Source organism: Tyto alba, unplaced genomic scaffold, assembly GCF_018691265.1.
Source record: "Tyto alba isolate M040663 unplaced genomic scaffold, T.alba_DEE_v4.0 Super-Scaffold_29, whole genome shotgun sequence".
NCBI lineage: Eukaryota > Metazoa > Chordata > Aves > Strigiformes > Tytonidae > Tyto > Tyto alba.
The window spans coordinates 9,905,201-9,924,892 of record NW_024881303.1 but is presented as its reverse complement, the minus strand read 5'-3'; the positions used below and the strand labels follow the sequence as shown (position 1 = coordinate 9,924,892).

Genomic DNA, 19,692 nt, shown 5'->3' with positions numbered 1-19,692 from the left:
CAGATCCAGAGTCAGAATCATGAATAGATGTAGCTGCTTAACTCCAGAAAGAACTCATGAATTAAAATTGAAACTACAACTTGGAACACTTCTGAAAACTTAAGATGAATAGTGAATAATGCATGGTGTGCTTTATCAGCTTGACGAGGGATTATTCTAGTCTTCTAAAACAATTGTTTGTATTTGCTTACTAAATATGCACCTTGATCATATGCTGCATGACATATCAGAACAAGCATTTGGCTTAAAAGAAAGAAGCTGTAAGTTTCAGTGGAAATGCTGTTTTCTGTGGACTTTTTTCCCCACTATTTTTTTTTTTAATTAGATCTACTAAACAACTCCAAAAAACACACTATTTACTGACTGGGAGGATTGTGGAGAGAAAAGAAGGTGGGGAGAGAAAAGGAAAGCAAGAGGACCAGGTTCCAGAAGAAACACTCATGCAATTACTAGATGATACACAAATGCACTTTGCACACATTGAACACACAAAATGTATCTTATACACTGCAACACAGAAAAATAACTACTTCAGAAATACATAAGAATTTGAAGCACTACATAATTAAATATACTCAGAGAAGGAATCCCTGAATACAGGGGAAAGAAAATTAAAAAGCACAGTAACCACCACCTACATTTTTACAGTTATGTACTTTTCCCTCAGTACATCAGGAAAAAAAACCTTCTTGGGAAAAAAAAAAAAAAATCTTGCATACATGCACACACACAGAGGGTCACAAAAGCTATGAAAGAGATACTTAACACAGGTTCCTGAGCAGATGACAAGCCATTAAACTTTCACCTCTAGGTAGTTATGATGATCTGATGTCTCTTTTATGATATGTCCCATTTTTTTTAATTAAAATCCACAATGTGTTTAACAAGCAATTCTTCCATCAATCTTTGATGTGTTTTACTTATAAAGCAATGACAGTTTTCAGTTCAGTCTCCTCAAAGTTCCAGAGAAACCATTTTCCACTCACTTGCTTTGAAAGCCATTAAAACAACTTGATGAAGAACAGCAGCAGGGGGCTAATAGAAGCCAAGGCTTAGTAACAATCTTTAGATTTTTCTCCTAAGACTTTCTCACAGACCCTCCTCACAAAGATCCTCAGGCCTTTTCATCCTCTCTTTTCTCCCCACCCCCCCAAAAAATCAGTTCAAAGTGACAGATGCAACCAGCTCCAGGTTTTGTTATTTTCTTAACTTCACTTTTACCTCGCAATTTTGGTAAGACTCATCTGAAATCTGATTCCCATAGTGGTGGTCATCTCCTCGTATCTTCCTGTTGGGAAAATATTATACACAGAAGGATTCAAGAAGTAACCTGGAAACATCTTCTAACCTGTCATCTATACTGAAGAGACCACTGGTACAGATAATATACCTGTTGCTTAGAAGTCATATACAACTGGCATTCAATTAATTGAATTAATTAGTGATTAATTGATTAGTGATTTATATACAATTCTATGTTTGACTGCAGTATTTCTGAAACCTTCATAATGACAGTGATGCTATAACACTTTAAATCTTGGGATATAAACCAAAGAACTATGCAAGCCAACTGCAAATAATCTTCAACCACTCTAAAAATGGGAACTGCCTGTAAAAAATGGTAAGTTCTTCTGTTATAGTTCCATGCAAATGTAGAAATCAAAGTTTTACAGAAAACAGAACTATTAGGATAGTATTCATGCTTATCAGAAGCATTAAAGATACTTTTTTATCCATGTTTTGCTGTGCCTACCACTATTTTTTTTTCTTTATCATTATGGCCACTATGTAACATTATGTAACAAACTATGTAACATTATGTAACATTATGTAACAAAGTACAGTCTTTGTTAATCACTAATTCTGGGGAACTTCTGGAACTCCAGAACTCTACAGACTCCTCAATTGCTGTATTCAAATATGCTACTATGATCAAAATACCACACATGGCATTTCTGCAATATAAACAGCTACTCCGATGAAGCAGTGTTATTAGGACATACCTATTCATCCCAGATTCTAGTTACAATCCCTTGGTTTTTTAAAAGCTAGGGCTACAGTTACAGTACATGTGGCTAGGAGCAAAGAGGGACTGAAGGAGGCCAGATACACGTCTCCCCATCTTGAGGACAGGGGCAGAACATCCGAGGGATTTGAGGTCAGGAAAGACAGATGGTGGGCATTCCCATTACAGCTAAGTCACCTCTTGTCCTTACACCATTGAGCTTTATGTTTTCCAGTTGGTGACTCTCACAATCTGTTTTCCTACTTTATTTTAGCAAGCTTTCATTTGTAAAACAAACTGGGAGAATACATTGTGGAATACTTATAGATGTCTGAGAACAAATCTTATAGATACTTTCTCAGAGCAATGCCAACAATCATAATTTCTGCACCTCCTCCTTCTGCTAAAGTAATACAGTATTAGAATGTTGATCTGAGATGGTTTTTAATGAAATTTTATCTTAAAAAAAATACATTCTAAGTCAGTGAACTGACATACAGTCTATCAGTAAACACAAAACACTTCTGTTGGCTTTCTAAGATAATTGTATCATAAATATTGGAAAAGGATCCATCAAGAATATAAACTAAAGAAGTTTGTGAAGTACAGAAACAATATCCTAAGGAACAGGAACAGGAACAGGAACAGTTATGTATCATTTTCTACAAGCGTACAATCACTTTGCAGAATTGAAAAAATATAAGGCTGGAAGGACCTCACAAGATCACTCAGTACAACTCTCTTTTAACGGTGGCAGGATCAAACATATGTTATGTGAGTGCTATACAATACATGCCAGATACAGAATTTGTGTCTGAGCATTACCCAGTCAGAGCCTCCATTCAGGCTGTTCCATCATTCAAACTACTCTACCATTTGTGCAATCTTAGGTTTAAAATAAATACTTGCAGTACTCTGTGTGTAATAGTACTGCAAGACTGTCACGCTAGAAGTGCAAGACCTAGAGTTTGTCATGAATGCTACTGCGGAATAACCACTTAGTTAAAATTACCATTAGCATTACTTATTTCTGTATTAGTTTTCAAGTATTAACGCTTACTTCTGCAGAAGGGCGAACTTTTCTTTTCCCCTATTCTCTATTTTCAGAGAAAGAACATCTCACACCTTTAGGAGTTTAGCCTCATTTCCCTATAATGTATTCATCACCACTCAGCACATCTGTCCCAGCAAATCCCATTTCCTGTTCTATTCATGAGGCTCAGCAACCTGGAGCTTTAGTGATTGCCGCCACACTTTTCCCATGGCCTTCTCACCTCTCCCCCCCCCACGCACCCCGCTCCCATTGTTTATCATCTGTTCTCCCCTGCTGCAAACTGCTGTCAGATGTTCACTTATCCCTAATCTTACTCACTGCCTTTGATATTCTTTCTAATCCAACAACCTGTCAACTGGGGCATCAGCCCATGTCCAGACCAGCTGCTCTGTCACAGGCCGTAAGATTCCCTCTCAGCTCCAAGAGGTATTTAAAGGATTTTGACACCGCAACCGTAATGTGAAACAAATAATTAATGCTGTTTTGATCAGTGATCAGGGCTTTAGTGTGACATGAGCTGACCACTAAGAAAAACTGAGCTTTACTCTGTTTAAACTTCACTAAACCTTAGTGTCACTGTATTAACAAGATTTTGATCAATGTCTGAAGCACAGTACCAAAAAGCTAACTTCTTTAACTTGTTTTAGTTAAAAATTATGAAGAATAATTAATCTGAATGCAAGTTGAAAGGGCAGTTAACTTTATATGCCTGCTGTGTAAAACATGCTTATTTATGCAACATCAACTTGTGCAAAGTTTTCAAAGCATGGGAGCTGACCTTTTGTGAGTTACAGCTGAAAATACAAATTTATTTTAAATATAGCAGCAGTTGCAGTAAAATTGTTATTTAAAACACACTTGTATTTTCAGGAAAATAAAAAGTATCATTTCATCCCATATAGACTATAAAAAACAGACATTTTAAAGAATATTCCCATTTACTGAAAATGTCTTATTTCCATAATATTCAGATTTGCTATAAACACGTAAAATGTTACAGTGTTCATCTGCTTTAAAACATATCAAATACGCATAATGTCATAGCTGAAATTATGATTCAGATGACAGATTTTTTTGTGCTGGGAAAAGGAAGTTTCTGCTATTTAAGCAAACATATGTATTTTGATCCAAACTGAAAACCAAATAAAGCACTTAGTTGTTGAAGAACATGAACACTATTTTATTTCTCAGATCTAACTGCAATTACTACAAAAGAGACGGTACCAAACAAGCCAAAAAAGCCTACCTTATACCCTACAGTAGTTGTATTTCACACACAAAAAATACAATACAATCTCAGTGATGAATTTTATAACATGGTTCATTCACTTAGAACTAAACCACTTTTATTCTCAGGGCTTGTCTATACCAGGACATCAAGAAAACGAATCTGAAATAAGTACCTTGATGAACTTGAATTCTGCTAGTTAAACTCCATTAAACCCCTGTGTGGACACAGTCATTCAGTTTAGTTTACTGCTCCCTTAGGGCATGCACTGGAAAGTTAGCATGGATTAAGGTAGGGTATGAATTCAAAGTGCAATCGTACTTTGAAAATGGTTTAACGTAAACAGAACCAGAGTCTTTGTTGTAGAATGAGACACGGAGTTAATCAGGAAAGTCCTGTGTAGACAAGCCCTTGCAGATGAGGCTACTGGAGTGGTATTGTCAAAGACAATGGTTTTCAACCTCTTCATCTGCAGACCTGGAAACATCTTCCAGTGAAGCTGCAGACCTTGGTAGGACATTTAAATCTGCTGATAAATGCTCTGCTGTTCTTAGTTGGCTCACGTGGATGACCTACAAGTAGTTCAATGGACCTCAATGAGTTACATAACAGAACTTGAAAAATACTGGTTTAAGCTAACTACAACTTTTATAGCTCCTCCTAATACTCAGTGTTAACTTCATAGCTATTGCACAGTAACCCAAGTAGTCTAGCTATCGATGACATTAAATGAGATTTTAACATTTATTTATGCAAGTGTAGACACATTTCAGCCCTGTACAAGGATGCTACAAAAGATGCTGACAGACCATTATTCTTTGCAATAAGTGACACTTGCTGTCATAAATTTGTTAAATCATAATATGACTGACCTAAAAATGCGAAGTTTTGGCACTGCCAACTACTTTTCATGTATTTACTTCAAAGAATCCTACATTCACTTGTCAAAGCATGCTGGATAAAGAAATTAAGACTAATACAACATAATATTCACTGAAACAAAACAAGTAGCATTCTTTTCAACTACTGCTCTTATTAACTAATTCTTCTCACTTCCTCCTTTAATAATTCATAAGTATCTTATACAAAAATAACTTATACAAATTTCCAGAGTTGAATTCAAGGCATATGGCAGAGCCAGAAGCAGATATGCCTAGATTCCTTAATTTCCTTTCTTAAACCTGTGCTCTAATTGCAAAGAACACTGTTTCTCTCAAAGGAAATTATGTTCCCTTGGTATTTAACTACCTAATGCTGTTGTTCCAAAAACTTTGTGTTTCTTTTCTTTCACTCATATAAAAGAATTATAATGCACTTCAACCATAATTCCCAGTTAACACAGCAGCAGTCAGATGAGTCAGATCAAAAATCTGTCTCACCCAGGATCCTACCTCTGCCAGAAGCCATATGCCTAAGGAAGAATATACTGCTAAAATACTCAGCCTCCTGCAATTTGAAGCTCAGGGACTTCCTGAGATAGAAGCTGTATGTTTGAATTTAAGATTAATGCTATATACTGACATAATAGACTTGACAAGCTGAAAAAAAATGAGACAAATTTTGCAGCAAAAATGGCATCTCCCTTTATTGCACTACTGCTTTGAGAAAATAAACTGCAAATAAATGTATAACTCCATAGCATATTTCCTACTACTGGAGTCTTTTGAAGATTCAACAGAAGACTTACTTGTTTCAACAGGTAACTTAAAAATCTGTTTACTCCCTCAGCAGCATCATTTTTAACTGTCAAAACAGAAAAGAATGTTTTATGTTTATAAAAAAGCAGACGGAAGTTCCAGAGAGTATTTCAGGCAGCTGGGCACATTCATGCTGCTATTGCCATATATAAAAAAATTCTGAATGTAAAATCAGATTGTTAATATTATTGTAACATTGCACTGCTTTGCTTTTTTCGTCTTCAAAGTTTTCATGACATTAATGATACAGGCCTCCTTCTTTCTGCATGTATACATTTTTTAATCTTCATGACATCTCCAAGACAGCTAAATTGTCAGGCACAGAAACAGCGTGGTTGCTCACGGTCACACAAAAAAGCAGTAGCAAATCTAAGATTAGAAATAAGGAATTCCTTCTTCACTGATGAATTGCACACTACTCTTGAAGGACATTTTCTACCCACTATAAAGTTCATGATGTGTTAAAATCTACAATAGTCTTGAACATTACTTTAGAATGACTGTAAAACTCAGAGATTATAATTGGATTTCTTTAACACTGAATGAAAACATCATTCATTAAAATTAAATTGAAGAGAGCATTTTTCATGTTTAACTTCAAAATAAATGATTCTAAACATTGAATCAATAGAGGAAATGCAATGCTCAGGCACTCTGAAGTGAAGGAGGAATGTGAAGCTCACAAAAGAGCAAATAGTTCCAATTTACCACTACTGACTGTATGGTTCAGCCGATATACACAGAGTTTTTGAGGTTTATCCCACATCATTAAACAGATACCCATTCACCATTCCACAGATTTGAAATACAAACTCACATACATACGGGGAAAATTACTGCCAGTTGATATTAGAACTTCTAAAAGTTCCTGGGCAGCATGCACATATATGTTTATACAATGCGAGGAAACAGTGGCAAGAGCTCCCTTGCCAGAACAACCTTCAAAAACAAAGCTATAGGAGTCTGGGCTAGATCCACAAAGGCTTTGATATGTGAGCTCTGGGCAAAAGTTACTGTAGCAGCTCAAGATATTATTCCCCCAGCTAGATGCTTCCCCCAGCTGATGCCCTGCCTCCCCTTGAAGGATACTGTCCCCAGAACAGAGGTCACCAAAAAGAATATGCAAAGGCAATTCACTTAGTTCTGTGCAAAGCTCAGTAATTAGCTGAAAGGGCCGATGGAGGTGGGTTTGAACTGGAACAGCAGAGTACGAGCTGGCGCAAAACTACTTTCTATTCTGCTGATTCTCAGAAGGGAATAACCACTAGCATGGGGACAAACAATTGCATGTAGTAACTTCTTAAACTACTACTGCAGGATTCACCAGAGCTCTCCCTCTCAAAGGCCTGTGTTAGGGTCCAAATCCAACATGCAGAACAACCAAAATCCCTGCTCAGGTGCTGATTCTCATTTGGATACTTAATGCTGCTCAAAATCCTAACAACTCTCAACTGTTACTACTCAGAGTCTACTTCATGACCTAGTCTCAGCAGAATTCTTAAACTTGGTATTTTTTTTTGTCTGTCTAATATATAGGCCAGTGCCTGGCTAACACACACACAAGAGAGCTGCAGATTTACACACAAATGTGTTTCCCAGGAGTGAGCACACTCTCCTGTGATGTGGGAAGCAGTATTAATTGAAGCAAGATCTTGCAGCCTGACGCTACCACATCCCAGGGAAATGCCCTAGCCCTTGGGCATTGAGTTAATCTCTCATTAGCCATCCCTCTGGTCTCTTGAATAAATTATTTATGAAAAGCAGAAAAACTTCAATAGGAAAAAGTGAAAAGAGATTTACCATGGAGTTCCTGGTAAAGAACCCAATTCTTCAGGAAGTGATATATATTGGGGCTTTTTAAAAAAAAAAAAAAAAAAAAGCCACTTTAGACAACAAATCAGTTTGCACTTTGGGGGCAAGTACATATTAAAACTAGTCAGATGTTACCCTATATGTGAGATAAATTAATTCTCTTCTTTCAGTACCAAGCAGAACAAAAATATGTGAACAGGGTTCCTACTGACAAAATGAAGAGAATATTCATCATACTATGTGAGGTACCTTGTCCATCTCTCTCTTACGCTCAGGACACCCACTTAAAATAACATGACTTACTTGACTGAGAGCCCCATCTTGAGGAAAGGGCTGACTGCTGAAAATCCCAAGCAGAAAGTGAGGTCCATTTTGAGGAGCTGTTAGATGCCTATTTTGAAGTACACAGTTTTAAACTGTACTTTACCCCTCCACATTGGCCCTAACCAAATCTGCCTGCAGTTTGCCGAATTCCGTGACTCCATTACTGCACTTCCATTTCTACCTCTGCACTACACAAAGACAGAATAAATAATTTTAAGAAGTGGTTGGTACAGTGATTTGTCTGGAGAGCCTGGCTATTCCCCATAGCTTGGATGCAAAACACCAAGTTGCATGTTGCCTCAACCTGCATGGTTCAAAACCTAGAATTCTTTCAGAAGGGTGTACACCTACTTTTACGCTCTGCAGGAACCATTCGGACCTCATCACTTGCATTTAAGACTTGAGTACATAGAGGAAGATGAAAGACATCATATGAAAAGATCTCATGACCCTTTATTGGAAGAACAGATCCACTGTGGGCATAAATGGCTGTAACTTCAGGAACTCCTATGTCTTATGGCAATCCTCACTACAACTAAACAGCCAGAAACCTACATTATTCTCATGGTCTTTTGAAAGAGTATTTCTATATGTAACAACAGGTTCAATCCAAAGAATGACTCAAGCTCTTACAACACAGAGAAACTTAGGACCTGAGTACAAACCCAGAAGGACACTGCTAGTCTTCTCTAACATGCTAGTAACGGCCACACCTGATTCTGAGTACATATAACTGTTCCTGCGTGTGCCTACAACTCCCTGTCTGAACATCCAGATACTCAAGGAAAATACTCAGCTGGCCGAAACACTAATCCAGTCTTCAGGCCTAGAATTTTGAATGTGTTAAGTGACTCGGATTAACAGGTAGAAGACCATCTGAGCCTTTGGCTCCACTCTTGATCGGGTGTGACCACAATCTTCTACGCATGCATAACCTGTGTGGGCTTACAACAGTATTTACATAGCATTTTGTTTAGATTTCATCCCCAAATGGATCTCTCTCCTGTGTCTTGCAGATTTCTGGTAGTCTATAAACCTGCTAGTACAACAGTGGTTTACAACTCAGTGGGATGTGGGTTGAATGAATAAAATCACACTAGCAGGGTAAATTATGATATAAATCACTTATATCTAAATATATGTTTAACTGATGAAGACTTAACTGTTTTAGCTATAGCAATGGGATCAAAATTACCTCCACACAAGTAGCCTAGTATTTAGATGAAATGTCTTAGTATCAATGCTGTAACGTACGTGGTCATGACAAAATGTCTAGGAACCAATGCTGTAACATTAATGTGTTTATTAATGCCTAGAAATAACCTTAAAATCACATTGTATGTAAAAATTCTTTCAATTCCCTGTTTGTACAGAAAAGCAGTAGTTGTTAAAAAACAAATTGATAAAATAAAAAAATTCTCATTCTATATATATCTCTGGACCAAGGAGTTATGTTGAAATAGCAATGCCTATTTTAGGAGCATATCTGTTTGAAAATAGATTTCAAAATCTCAGTCTTCTAGGCCCAAATTTTCCTTCATCAATATTATATAAACACAAAAATATACATCAATGAATCTTCTTCAGACTACAATGTATTATAGGGGACATGTTACAGCTTCACAAAAAGTACCTGTAAGACCACCCCAAGCCTTCAATTACAGCATGATTCTATATATTGCATAAAGTAAGTATTCCAACTAGTCTCAGTTTTCACAGTGCAACAAATGCCATTCTTTAAATTTTCTCATTTAGATTATTCTGTTATTCAGAAAGACATTTTTATTAGATTTGGGTTAAGTTCAGTAAGCAGGTGCGAGAAATTTGTGGAAGGGGGAAACTAATTTTACTTTAAGATACAGCATCAATTAGGAACTGAAAAGTTTATTTCTTTTTCCAGCTAGAGAATAAAAAAAAAATATAAACACATGGAGGACCTACTCAGCATAAAACCACTGAGATCAAGGACTAGATTTCTGAAATAATTTTCAGTTTTAGATGAGTTGTGGAATTTTCAAAAATTCTTAGGCAGATCAGGCACCTAACTCCCTTAGATTTTAGACACTTAACTGTTTAGGTATTTAATGGGGTTTTCAGCAGACCTAAATGCCTTTTAAACAATCAGTCAAATGACTAAAAATATTTAGTATTTCCTCTGACCAGTAAATTAGTTTTTAAATGCAAAAATGTGTTTTTAATAAAAGTAGGGCCTGTCTCTCAGGTCAGGTACAAACAGTTGCACAGTCATTGAACTTATGCTCTCAGTGGGCTGGACCCAAGTCATCTTCTGTACAGATGCCATATAAACTACATTTTCACATTCATTTTAAGACAGTGCTGCGGCCAAGAGAAACAATCTCTGCCTTCAACCAGCCTCCAAACACCGATTCCCAACCACCACATTACCACCTCCCCTCTGCCAGCATAAGCATTTGAACTGAACCAGAGACCTTGTTTAGGTTAAAACTAACTTTTTTTTTTGGCTGGATTAGGTTTGACCTGGACCAGATCCCTGATTCAGCTCACTATGTTGCTGAACAAACTCTTATACAAGGAGAGGAAGTAGAAAGATGTACAGAAAGGGCAAGTTTACCAGTTTTGGTGGCAATGTTGATTTCTGTCAAACCACATCATGTGACCCAACACAGCCTTATTTCTTCTTTACCATACACATCACATTTAAGACATTTGTATTCAATTAAATGTAATTTTGTATTACTGTTTTGTACATTTTAATTAAATACCATTTTTTATGTAAATAGAGCATGACTCAGAAATGAAAACCAAATCAAGTAAGACTTGTCACTTAAAAACTAAGCCAGCAAAAATTCAAAACATGAAAGCATGCTCTTCAGGTTTTCTTCTGATACCTAAAAATAAATAATTAATTCGGTGTAAAGCTTTCAGCTGTTCATAGATCAAAATGTTTTTCTTATCCCAATCAATGAGAAGACAGCTTTAAGAAAATAATGTACAAAATGTATTTTAAAAGGTTAAAAAAAAAATCAGTTCATCTGCTTTGATGCATGCTACTTGAACCCTTGCTTTTCCTTTTCTGTATCTTATTTCACTGTTGGACTTAAAACACACCTCCTCCCTCCATATACATCCCCTCTTCTGCATTTTCAACTGATTTGTTTAGAAGCAAAGCAAAGATGGAGTAAGAGGTGGTCTGCAGTGTGCATTCCTACGGCTGTCCAAAGTCATCTGCATTTCCAGTTCTACCTCTCTACCTGGGTAGAAGCTCACCGTGGACTGGGCAATGATGCATCGCCAGCTAAAGAAACAACTGCCTTTGGGCATGACCTGGCCTCGCAGAAAACACTCCAGGAACATGCAGCACTTTACGCGGTGAGCAGCGACTTTCCTTTCACGCCTTGCACTCCTGCCACTGTTGGAGGTACCAGTTCTCGGGGATCTCCTTGAAAGGTGACTCACGTTGATACAAACGTGATATGGAAAGGGATTTCCTTCTTGGCTTCCCACATGCTGGCGCCGAGGCTGACCTGGTAGCGCAGCGGCAGAACTCGTCGATGTAACAACCTGCTGCGCCGAGGGCCGGCCAGCAACGGGCTCGAGATCTGCAGGTTATCGGCACCAAAGCAAGGCCCAGATCAGGGGGTGCCCCGCTCAAAGGGGAACCGAAAAAACCACGGGGTTAAGGAGACAGCCCAGCCCCCGGTGTAAGGCTGCGGGCACCCGTGGCACGGCGCACCCGCTGAGGAGCCAGAGTTGGTGGCGCGGCCCACGGCAGCGCCCCCTCACACGCACAGGCCTTTCGCGCTCCTTCCACTGCCCACCCAGAGCTCCGCCCTCACCCCCGGCCGGGGCGGGCAGCGGCGGGCGGGCAGGGGCAGAGCGGCCGCCCGAGGGGCGGTTCCGGGCGCCATGAGGCTGAGGCGCCGGCTCCGGCGCGACACCCACCGCTGTCCCAAAATGGCGGAGGCGGAGGGGTGACAGGAGACGGGCCGGGCGGCCCCTTCTCCTTCGGCCTCCCGCCCCTCCCCGCCGCGACGAGGCGAGAGACACCCCCGCCGCCCGGCCGCGGCGGAGGGCAGGGGACAGGACGGGGGAAGGCCCGGCCTTGAGGGAAGGGGCTGGGCGGGCACCAAGGGCCGAGCCGCCGGTGCCACTCACCTGCCGGTAACAGAGGCGGAAAGGCCGCAGGTAGAGGGAGGAGGTGCAGGGTTTGAGCGCTAGCTCCTCGATGGCCTCCATCCCTGCCGGGGGCAGCGGCCGCCGGGAGGTGGAGGGGGAGGAAGAGGAGGAGGAGGAGGAGGAGGAGGAGGAGGAGGAAGGGGAGAGGCGTGCGCAGCCGCTGGCGGCCGGGCAGGACGCTGCGCCCCGGAGCCCGGCGCCTGCCTGCCTTGCAGGCCGGCCCGCGGAGCGGGGACGGGGACGGGGCTGCGGCGCCCTCCTCCCTCTGAGAAGAGCCGAAATACTGCGTTTCATCCCCCGAGACGGGGACGGGGCGGCGGCACGCAGGGGCCTTGTCGCCTTTACTCTGCAAAACCACCTGTTTGTGAGGCCGCTTCCTCAAAAACTTCGGGGAACGTTCTGCGGGGCGTCAGTTATTTCCACGTGTTGCCGCAAAAATCATGGGGTGCTCCTGCACTAAACGGAAACCAGGCCCCCGCCTCTGAAGGCTTGGTGTAAGTTAGTGCTGAATTTTGCCACAGGTCGTCCTGATCCTGGACGAACGTCAAGTTTTGCAGGATGAGGACCTTACTGTTAAAAGCGCAGTCTTGTGTGGTGGTACATGTCAAAATGGGAGTTGTATTAAAAATGCAGGTACAAGTACAGATTCATTGGTAACCTGCAATGCGTCATTCGGTGCTTAAATTTTTCCTCTGTCATGGCCATGCACCCAGCTCATGGGAGAAGAATAAATGCAGCTTCATTAGACTCATCTGGCTGTTTCCAGAGACAGAGTTACAAAGTGATTGCCCTCTCTTCTTTTACATTATTTTTGTAAACAAATCACAATTGGATTGAACGATTTCCTGATTTTCATATGTTTGAGCATCGTTATGCAGCATTCCCCTTGGTGTTTCAGTATTTCTGATAATGATTTTCTAGATTCATGAGCAACTGAGCTCACAATTTGTCATGGTCATTATCTCTCTGATTTATGTTCACTTTACATGCAGATGCTCCAGTGTACAGCTATTTTAGTTGCTATATAAATCAAATTATTTTGTCAATACGTCGACCACACTTGAGAAAAATCTGAAATTTCTTGCATACGTTTCTTTATTCTACTTCCACTGCATCACTAAGAAAGTTCATTATCTTGTCATGTGCTAGTAAGAATCTTAGTATGGCTAAAAGGAGCAGATCCAGCAGTTACAAAACTCACAAAGAAATGAGGCAGCACTTAGACTGCAGAATGCTTGCCATCAGTTCTGATAATGTAAGTGACAACAAAATGTTTGGTGGGACTGAAAAGTGTGCTTTTAAAAGTGTAGTTGCAAAGCTATCATAACAAATATGCAACTATATGTATTTTATTAGATGACTCTAGAAGTATTTGTGTAACTGCATCACTGGATATGTCCCCATATTTCTGTTTTTTTCAGAATGATCTTGAGGTCATTCAGAGCTCCTGGGAACTTAAGCTATATTTTTCTATTAAATGATTTCAGTCTTCCAAGTCCAATTTAAGTATAAACACTGTTTCCATGCACAGCAAGTTTACAGTATCTCTGTTTGCTTATGTTAAAAGTTACCGGCTACCCAGGTCAGTTCAGCCAGTTAGATTGCCCTCTTCAGTAAACATTCTGACACCACTTTAAGGTATTGAGAGTGTGTGTGTTTTGAGGAACTTGTCATAGCGTGTGATGGATTGCTTATTCCATTCTTAGTCTTAGGTGGGAAGCTTTTGGGTTTGTGATGTCTCACAGACCTGATCACGCTAATGTACCTGGAACGGTTAAATGTAATGTCGCTGGAAAACACGTTTCAAGGTGCTTTAGTGTTAAATTGCAATTGAAAGTTGCAGCGTTCCTTATCGGAACTATTCTCTGTGACTCTGCTAGCTGAACTAAGGATTTCACAGGCTGAGGTTGAGGAGCTGCCTTAGTGTTACCATTTCACAGGTGAAATCTGAGTGAGAAAATAAATAGGAAAAATATGTCCTGCGTAGTGGGACTAAGCATTGAGCAGCTGGACCTGAGTTTCATTACGATTCTTCACTACGGCCTAGATACCCCATGCAGCAAGTGGCTTTGCCTTTGCTAGTCCAGGAACACTCCTGCAAAGGAAATGCCCCTCAGCTCCCCCTTGTTCCGATGGACAATAATGAAGGAATAACTTACTTCTGGATGGGTGAGATGTGCTCCTGCTTTCCCTTGCACTACTTTTGTAGCTCGCCTATACTGACTGGCACGGTGACTCTAACCTGGCTCTAACTGCACCGGCTTCACAGAAAGAAGAATGAGAGGCTACAATGCAGAGAGACTTGGCTCAGGTCAGAAGAGCTCTGTTCACACATGAAGTCCCACCAGGGCAGATGTACCCACCATGTGCTCACCGCTTCCCCTGGAGCAACTTGATTCCAAAGGACATTGAGAGACCAGGCATGTTTGCTCAGACGGAGTGCAGTCCCGTATGGATTTATAACCTCAGATAACAATCAGCTTGCAGATCTCTGAACTATTCTGTTGTGTGTTACTTGACATGCCTGTGCGTCTGCTCCTTTTTTAAAGCAGAAGTATTAATGGTGTTCCTCCACAAACTTGTGAAAATAGACATTCATAATCTCAGTGTTCAAGCGGTGTGCTCATATCTGTTAGCTTCCGTGAGATGGTTCCTATACTTAAGTTTAAGCCTGTGTTTAACTGTTTGAAAAATCTTTTGGTTTCAATTAAAGTATCATTTGCATTTCCATGATACTGTCCCTAGATCATCAGTTCCCAAACTTCTTACATCTCAAAATTCTTACGTCCCGGATTACTCTCTGTCATCACCGTTTCTTTGCAGAGCACTATCCGTGTTTACCATTACACTCCTAACTGAAATAGCTGCCGATACTACGCTTCAGTAAACCAACTGCCTCGTGCCATCACATCTTCCTTGTTAAGCATTACTGTTAATTCGACTCCTCAAAAAACAGGTGTTGAAAAGAATGCCAGGTTGCCTTTCACTACATTAAATACATTCCTTTATCTTCCTTAGAAGTGGCTTCTGTATTATATGTTGTTTTCTTGCCTTTTAAAATAACAGATATAAGGTTGTGAATGTTGTCATGAGTGGTTTCCTCATGGGTTCTTTAGTTTCCTGGAGCTGCTGGTCTCCTGTTGTAAAATGCTAAAATCTAGATGCTTTGCCTGCACAGGCTCTAATGGGTCTGAGCGTGGTTTGTGTAACAGTGTGATAAACAGGCTAATAAGCAGAAAACATGAGTAAAAGTTTGTTTCTTTCCTGGAAAGAAAGATCAGCAGAGTAGGTCAACAGGCAGAGAGTAAAAAAAGACAAGTGTCCTGTCTGGAGCTGAGGAGTCTCAAGGGAAGATCGCCTGGGATTTCTTACAAAAAATTAAATGTTAACATTAGTGTTAAAAGGAATTCTTTCCGCCGGGTAAGGTTCTTTGTTTGAAAGACTTCTCTTTCCTTCAGAGCAGTGGTTGCTCTCTGTTACTTTGTAACTTTTATTACCAGCAAAATATCCAAACGATTTTTTTTGTTGTTGTTCTTTTAAAAAAATCCCCTTGAGCTTGGCGTTTCCGCCGACAGGGTCCTTCCCTTCCCCTTAAACACAGGCAGACGCACAGTCCTTGGGCACGTACGTTGCAGAGGGTCAGGCTGCATCCTTGCTAGCAGTTTGGCTCACTGCTGTTTGCTTTGGGACACAACGGGGAGCGTTTCCCATGCAAGCCTGGTGCTGCTGCCCTTCCCCTGCTCGTGGTGGCTCCGGAGCCAAGCACACCCTCTCGCCTCCACCTGTGTGCTCGGGGGCGAGTGTGCAGGGACATGGGACACCCGCCCCGGCCCTTCTGTTCAGGCAGCAGCCCCCCTGTTTGCCGTGGGTGGGCACCCAGGAGTGTCCCTCGCAGAACTTCCCTCTTCCCGCTGGAGCTTAGCAAAGTGCCTGAGCTGCACGGGTAGGCAGCGCATTTCCCACAGTGATTTTTGTGTAAGTGCGTTTCTGCCCGTGCTTTTAAATTCAGTCGATCCTTACCAGGCTTGCTTTGATCTTTGGCATGCCATCGCTCATGAACAAAAACCATCAAGTCCTGAGCCTTTCTTATCTCCAGAGGGCTCCTTATTACATTGCAGACTATCATTACTTATATTTCTTTTGATATTTGTGAGCACTCTATTTACTAAGGTACTGTACATACCAAAGCCTCAGCAACTAGAGGCATGTTGACTTCCAATTCTCAGCTTTAATTTTTTAAAAATTATTTCTAACCCTTATGGTTGCAGAAAAAAAAAAAAAAAAAAGCCGCTAAATGTAAGCTATGGCAAACCTGTGGTTTGTGAGCTGTTAAGCACAGGTCCTGTGCCAAGGTGACACCACGTATATAGTAGAGAGGCTTTGATGTTGGGGTGACAGGTAACCTGGGCAGAAGAAGCCAGCAAAGGCTGCTGAAGCCAACGGGCGCTGGGTGACCCAGGACCCAGGTGTGTGCCCGGCTCAGCCCCATCCAGCAGCAGGTGGCTGGGATGCCAGCACAGCCACTGCCTTCAGCCTGGAAACTACTCCCAGAACTTCCTCCTCCTCAGGTCCCCAGGCCACGGGCAGCTTTTGTTAAGGTCACACAAGGGTATCAGGAAGGTCAGACACCTTTAGTGTAAAGGCTTAGTGCGATAAATGGATGAAAATATCCAAAATCCAGGATATTTTGTAGCCTCGTGTTAGGATTCCTTACGGTTGGCAGCATGAAAGCTTGTCCTCTTCATGTGGGCCATCCTTGCATTGCCACAAAGACATTAGCTTTCAGTGCCTTTCTGAGGATCAGATTCAGGTTCTTTCTGTAATGAAGTGGCGGTTGTGAAGTTTGCCTTCTAAAGTTTACCCCTTAGGCTCCTGTGGAAAAGCAAGCCTGAAGCTGCCAATATCTGGCTTTTAATTATTATTCAGTTCTGGGGCATAACCACCCTGGTTACATTCATGAAAGTCAGGAATCATGCTTATGCAATTCTTCTGGCATTGTAAATAGAGCCCTAGAGAAATTTGTTTTTATTTTAGTAGTAACATTTCTGAGAGACTACCTTTTTTTTATAAATAATTTACATTTCTATTACAAAATACAAAACTAGAGGTCCACATTGCAGTACGTAACATTATGTTCCAACACTTTTATTCACCATCAGTTGGTTCAGAGCTGCTTTAATCACATGAATAGCCTCAGTCTGAAGAACTCAGAGCAATTATTCATGTATGGGTTTGCAGAATTTGGTTCATAAGGTCTGACAGCATGAGCAAGACAGGAATGGTGTGTGGTATTGCTGATGTGCACCACCCCAAGTTAGAGGAATATTTCAGTCTGTTTCCCTCAGATGTTTTCATTAGCTCCTCCTTGTTTTCAGAAAACCAAAGTGTGCCTCTTTTAATGAAAAAGGACCATCTTCATCTTTACTTTGCAAAGTCAAGTACTGTCTCGTGGCTGTAGTGAAAAACTCACTGGTGTCTAGTAGAATAGTGTGATTTTCCAGAAGAGCTGAAGTTTATCCATCTGCCTTGTAAAATAAAGGGCTGATTAAAAGCTATTTTTTCAGTGCATATCATCATTAATATCCTTGAACTAAATATGGTAAGAAAAGAATAATTTAAATATATTCAGTATAAATATAGATGTGGATATCATGACATGTAAAATTGATCTCTCTAAAAATAGTAGAGGAAGAAAGCTCTTCAGCATAAATATGTAGCTAATATGTCAATTACAGAGTTCATAAGATTCATAATATAATATGACAAGTTGCAATATGGTATACAGTAGAGAGAGGGAGGTAAGAACATGGAAGTAAATTCTGATTTCTAGTTTTTCAGATGAGGGAAGAACAAACACATAGTCTGTGAAAAAAATAAGAAACAATATGCATGCAAAATTTAGATACTTTTAAATTATTTTAATTACTGTCCAACAAATGTTGCCTACAGCTAACAGAGTGAAAATGATTAGAGAGAAGACTTTGATTTTTCAATAAGCTCCTCTCTAATGAGGAAAAAAAGAAAATGATAACGCCTTGTTGTTTGTGTTACAGTACCATGTACAGATACAATCTGGGTCTCATTATGCTAGAAACTGTTCAAATACAGGTAGGAAAATGGTATCTCCAAAAAGAGCTGTAAACTAATTCATACAAAGGAACAAACAAGACTAACGTACAGTAATAAAGAACAGATGAAGGAGACTAAAGGAAGGAATAATAAGAAGAATCTGCTTTTGTTTGCCCCATATGTATGCAATAGAGCTGGAAGGAGAAAAGTATTTTGATGTCTCAGGCAACCTTGATGTTCCAATAGTTTGAAATTGTCTGTAAAAAGGACTGGAGCCCAAGTTGGATACTTGAACACTGGCCATGGCTCTAGCCATGACCCTGGTATCTCTGAGCTCTCCAATCACCATGACACTGTGCTATGCCTGGTATCCTGCCTTGCACTGCTGGCATTATAAGCCCAAGGGTCCTTAGTCTTCAGGCATTTTGCCTAGCAAAGTTTGTTGAAGCTGTGGGAGCTGGAAGCCCTGATCCTCAGGAGACTACCAGCTGGGCTGCTCAGAAGCCGGGGTTGGCATAGCTCCAGTGGAAGCTTGCCTGTTTTCCGAAGGAATTCAATTGAATACTTGTCTGTATGAAATGTTTCTGTTTGGTAAATTGAGACTTTCCAAAGAAAAAAAAAATAGTCGGAGGGCTTTTTTTTCCACCAGATGTAAGGAGCAGGTACCTGGCTTCTATTTTGTCATATTTTAATATAAATACATGTATATGTGATTTATGAGATAGAAAGGTAAGGAGACACAATTGGCCATTTTCCTGCCTCTTCTTTAGTAGGCATACTGTATTATTTTTGTATTTATTTCTATTGCAGCAGTGCTTAGGAATCCAGAACTTTATTGTGCTTGTCGGTATCAAAACACAGAACAAAACAGTCTAAATGCTTTTGTGAGATTCTTGTGGTTAGAAGCGAGTTGGAGGAGAGCTCTGAGGAAGGACAGGGTAAGCTCTCCACAACTTAGTTCAGGAGGGTGTAACTTCTCATCAAAGAGTGTGTGTGACTGAAGGACAGCATGGAGAACGGAGCCTGGAAGTGCTCCAGCAGTGCAGGGCGTGGGCTGGAGGTATGGGGCAGCAGGATTTTAGCGTAGGAGAGTTGAAGTCAGGAAGCAATATAGGGGCCAGACTGATTGGGTTGAGGTGATTTAGCAAAGTAGCCTGCAAGCAATTGAGCTGATCTGTTTTTGAGACCTCGCTGGAAAGTTGGAGATTGGGTCTTTAAGCGACTGGGTCTCCAAAAGGATCAAGGTTCTGAAAAATAAAATCCTAGGTATCTTACACTGGACTCTCAAAACTGTTGGCATTGACATTTCCTAACTTTGGAGTGCTTGACTTTGAAACCTTGACTT

At 40.6% G+C, this 19,692-nt stretch overlaps 1 protein-coding gene and 1 long non-coding RNA gene across 2 annotated transcripts in view; one reads left to right on the top strand and one right to left on the bottom strand.

Annotated features, from left to right (window-relative positions):
- Positions 1–14,332, bottom strand: part of NUDT14 (nudix hydrolase 14) — a 63,510-nt gene extending 49,178 nt beyond the window's left edge. Inside the window, exon 1 of the mRNA XM_042799144.1 lies at positions 12,258–14,332. Coding sequence (XP_042655078.1) covers positions 12,258–12,572 — 315 coding nt within the window. The 5' untranslated portion in view covers positions 12,573–14,332. The remainder of the gene's footprint in view (positions 1–12,257) is intronic.
- Positions 12,696–15,518, top strand: LOC116958868. The gene is made up of 2 exons (XR_004405505.2): positions 12,696–12,772; positions 14,326–15,518. It is a non-coding gene; the product is annotated as an uncharacterized LOC116958868 (long non-coding RNA).
- Positions 15,519–19,692: the final 4,174 nt, after the last annotated feature.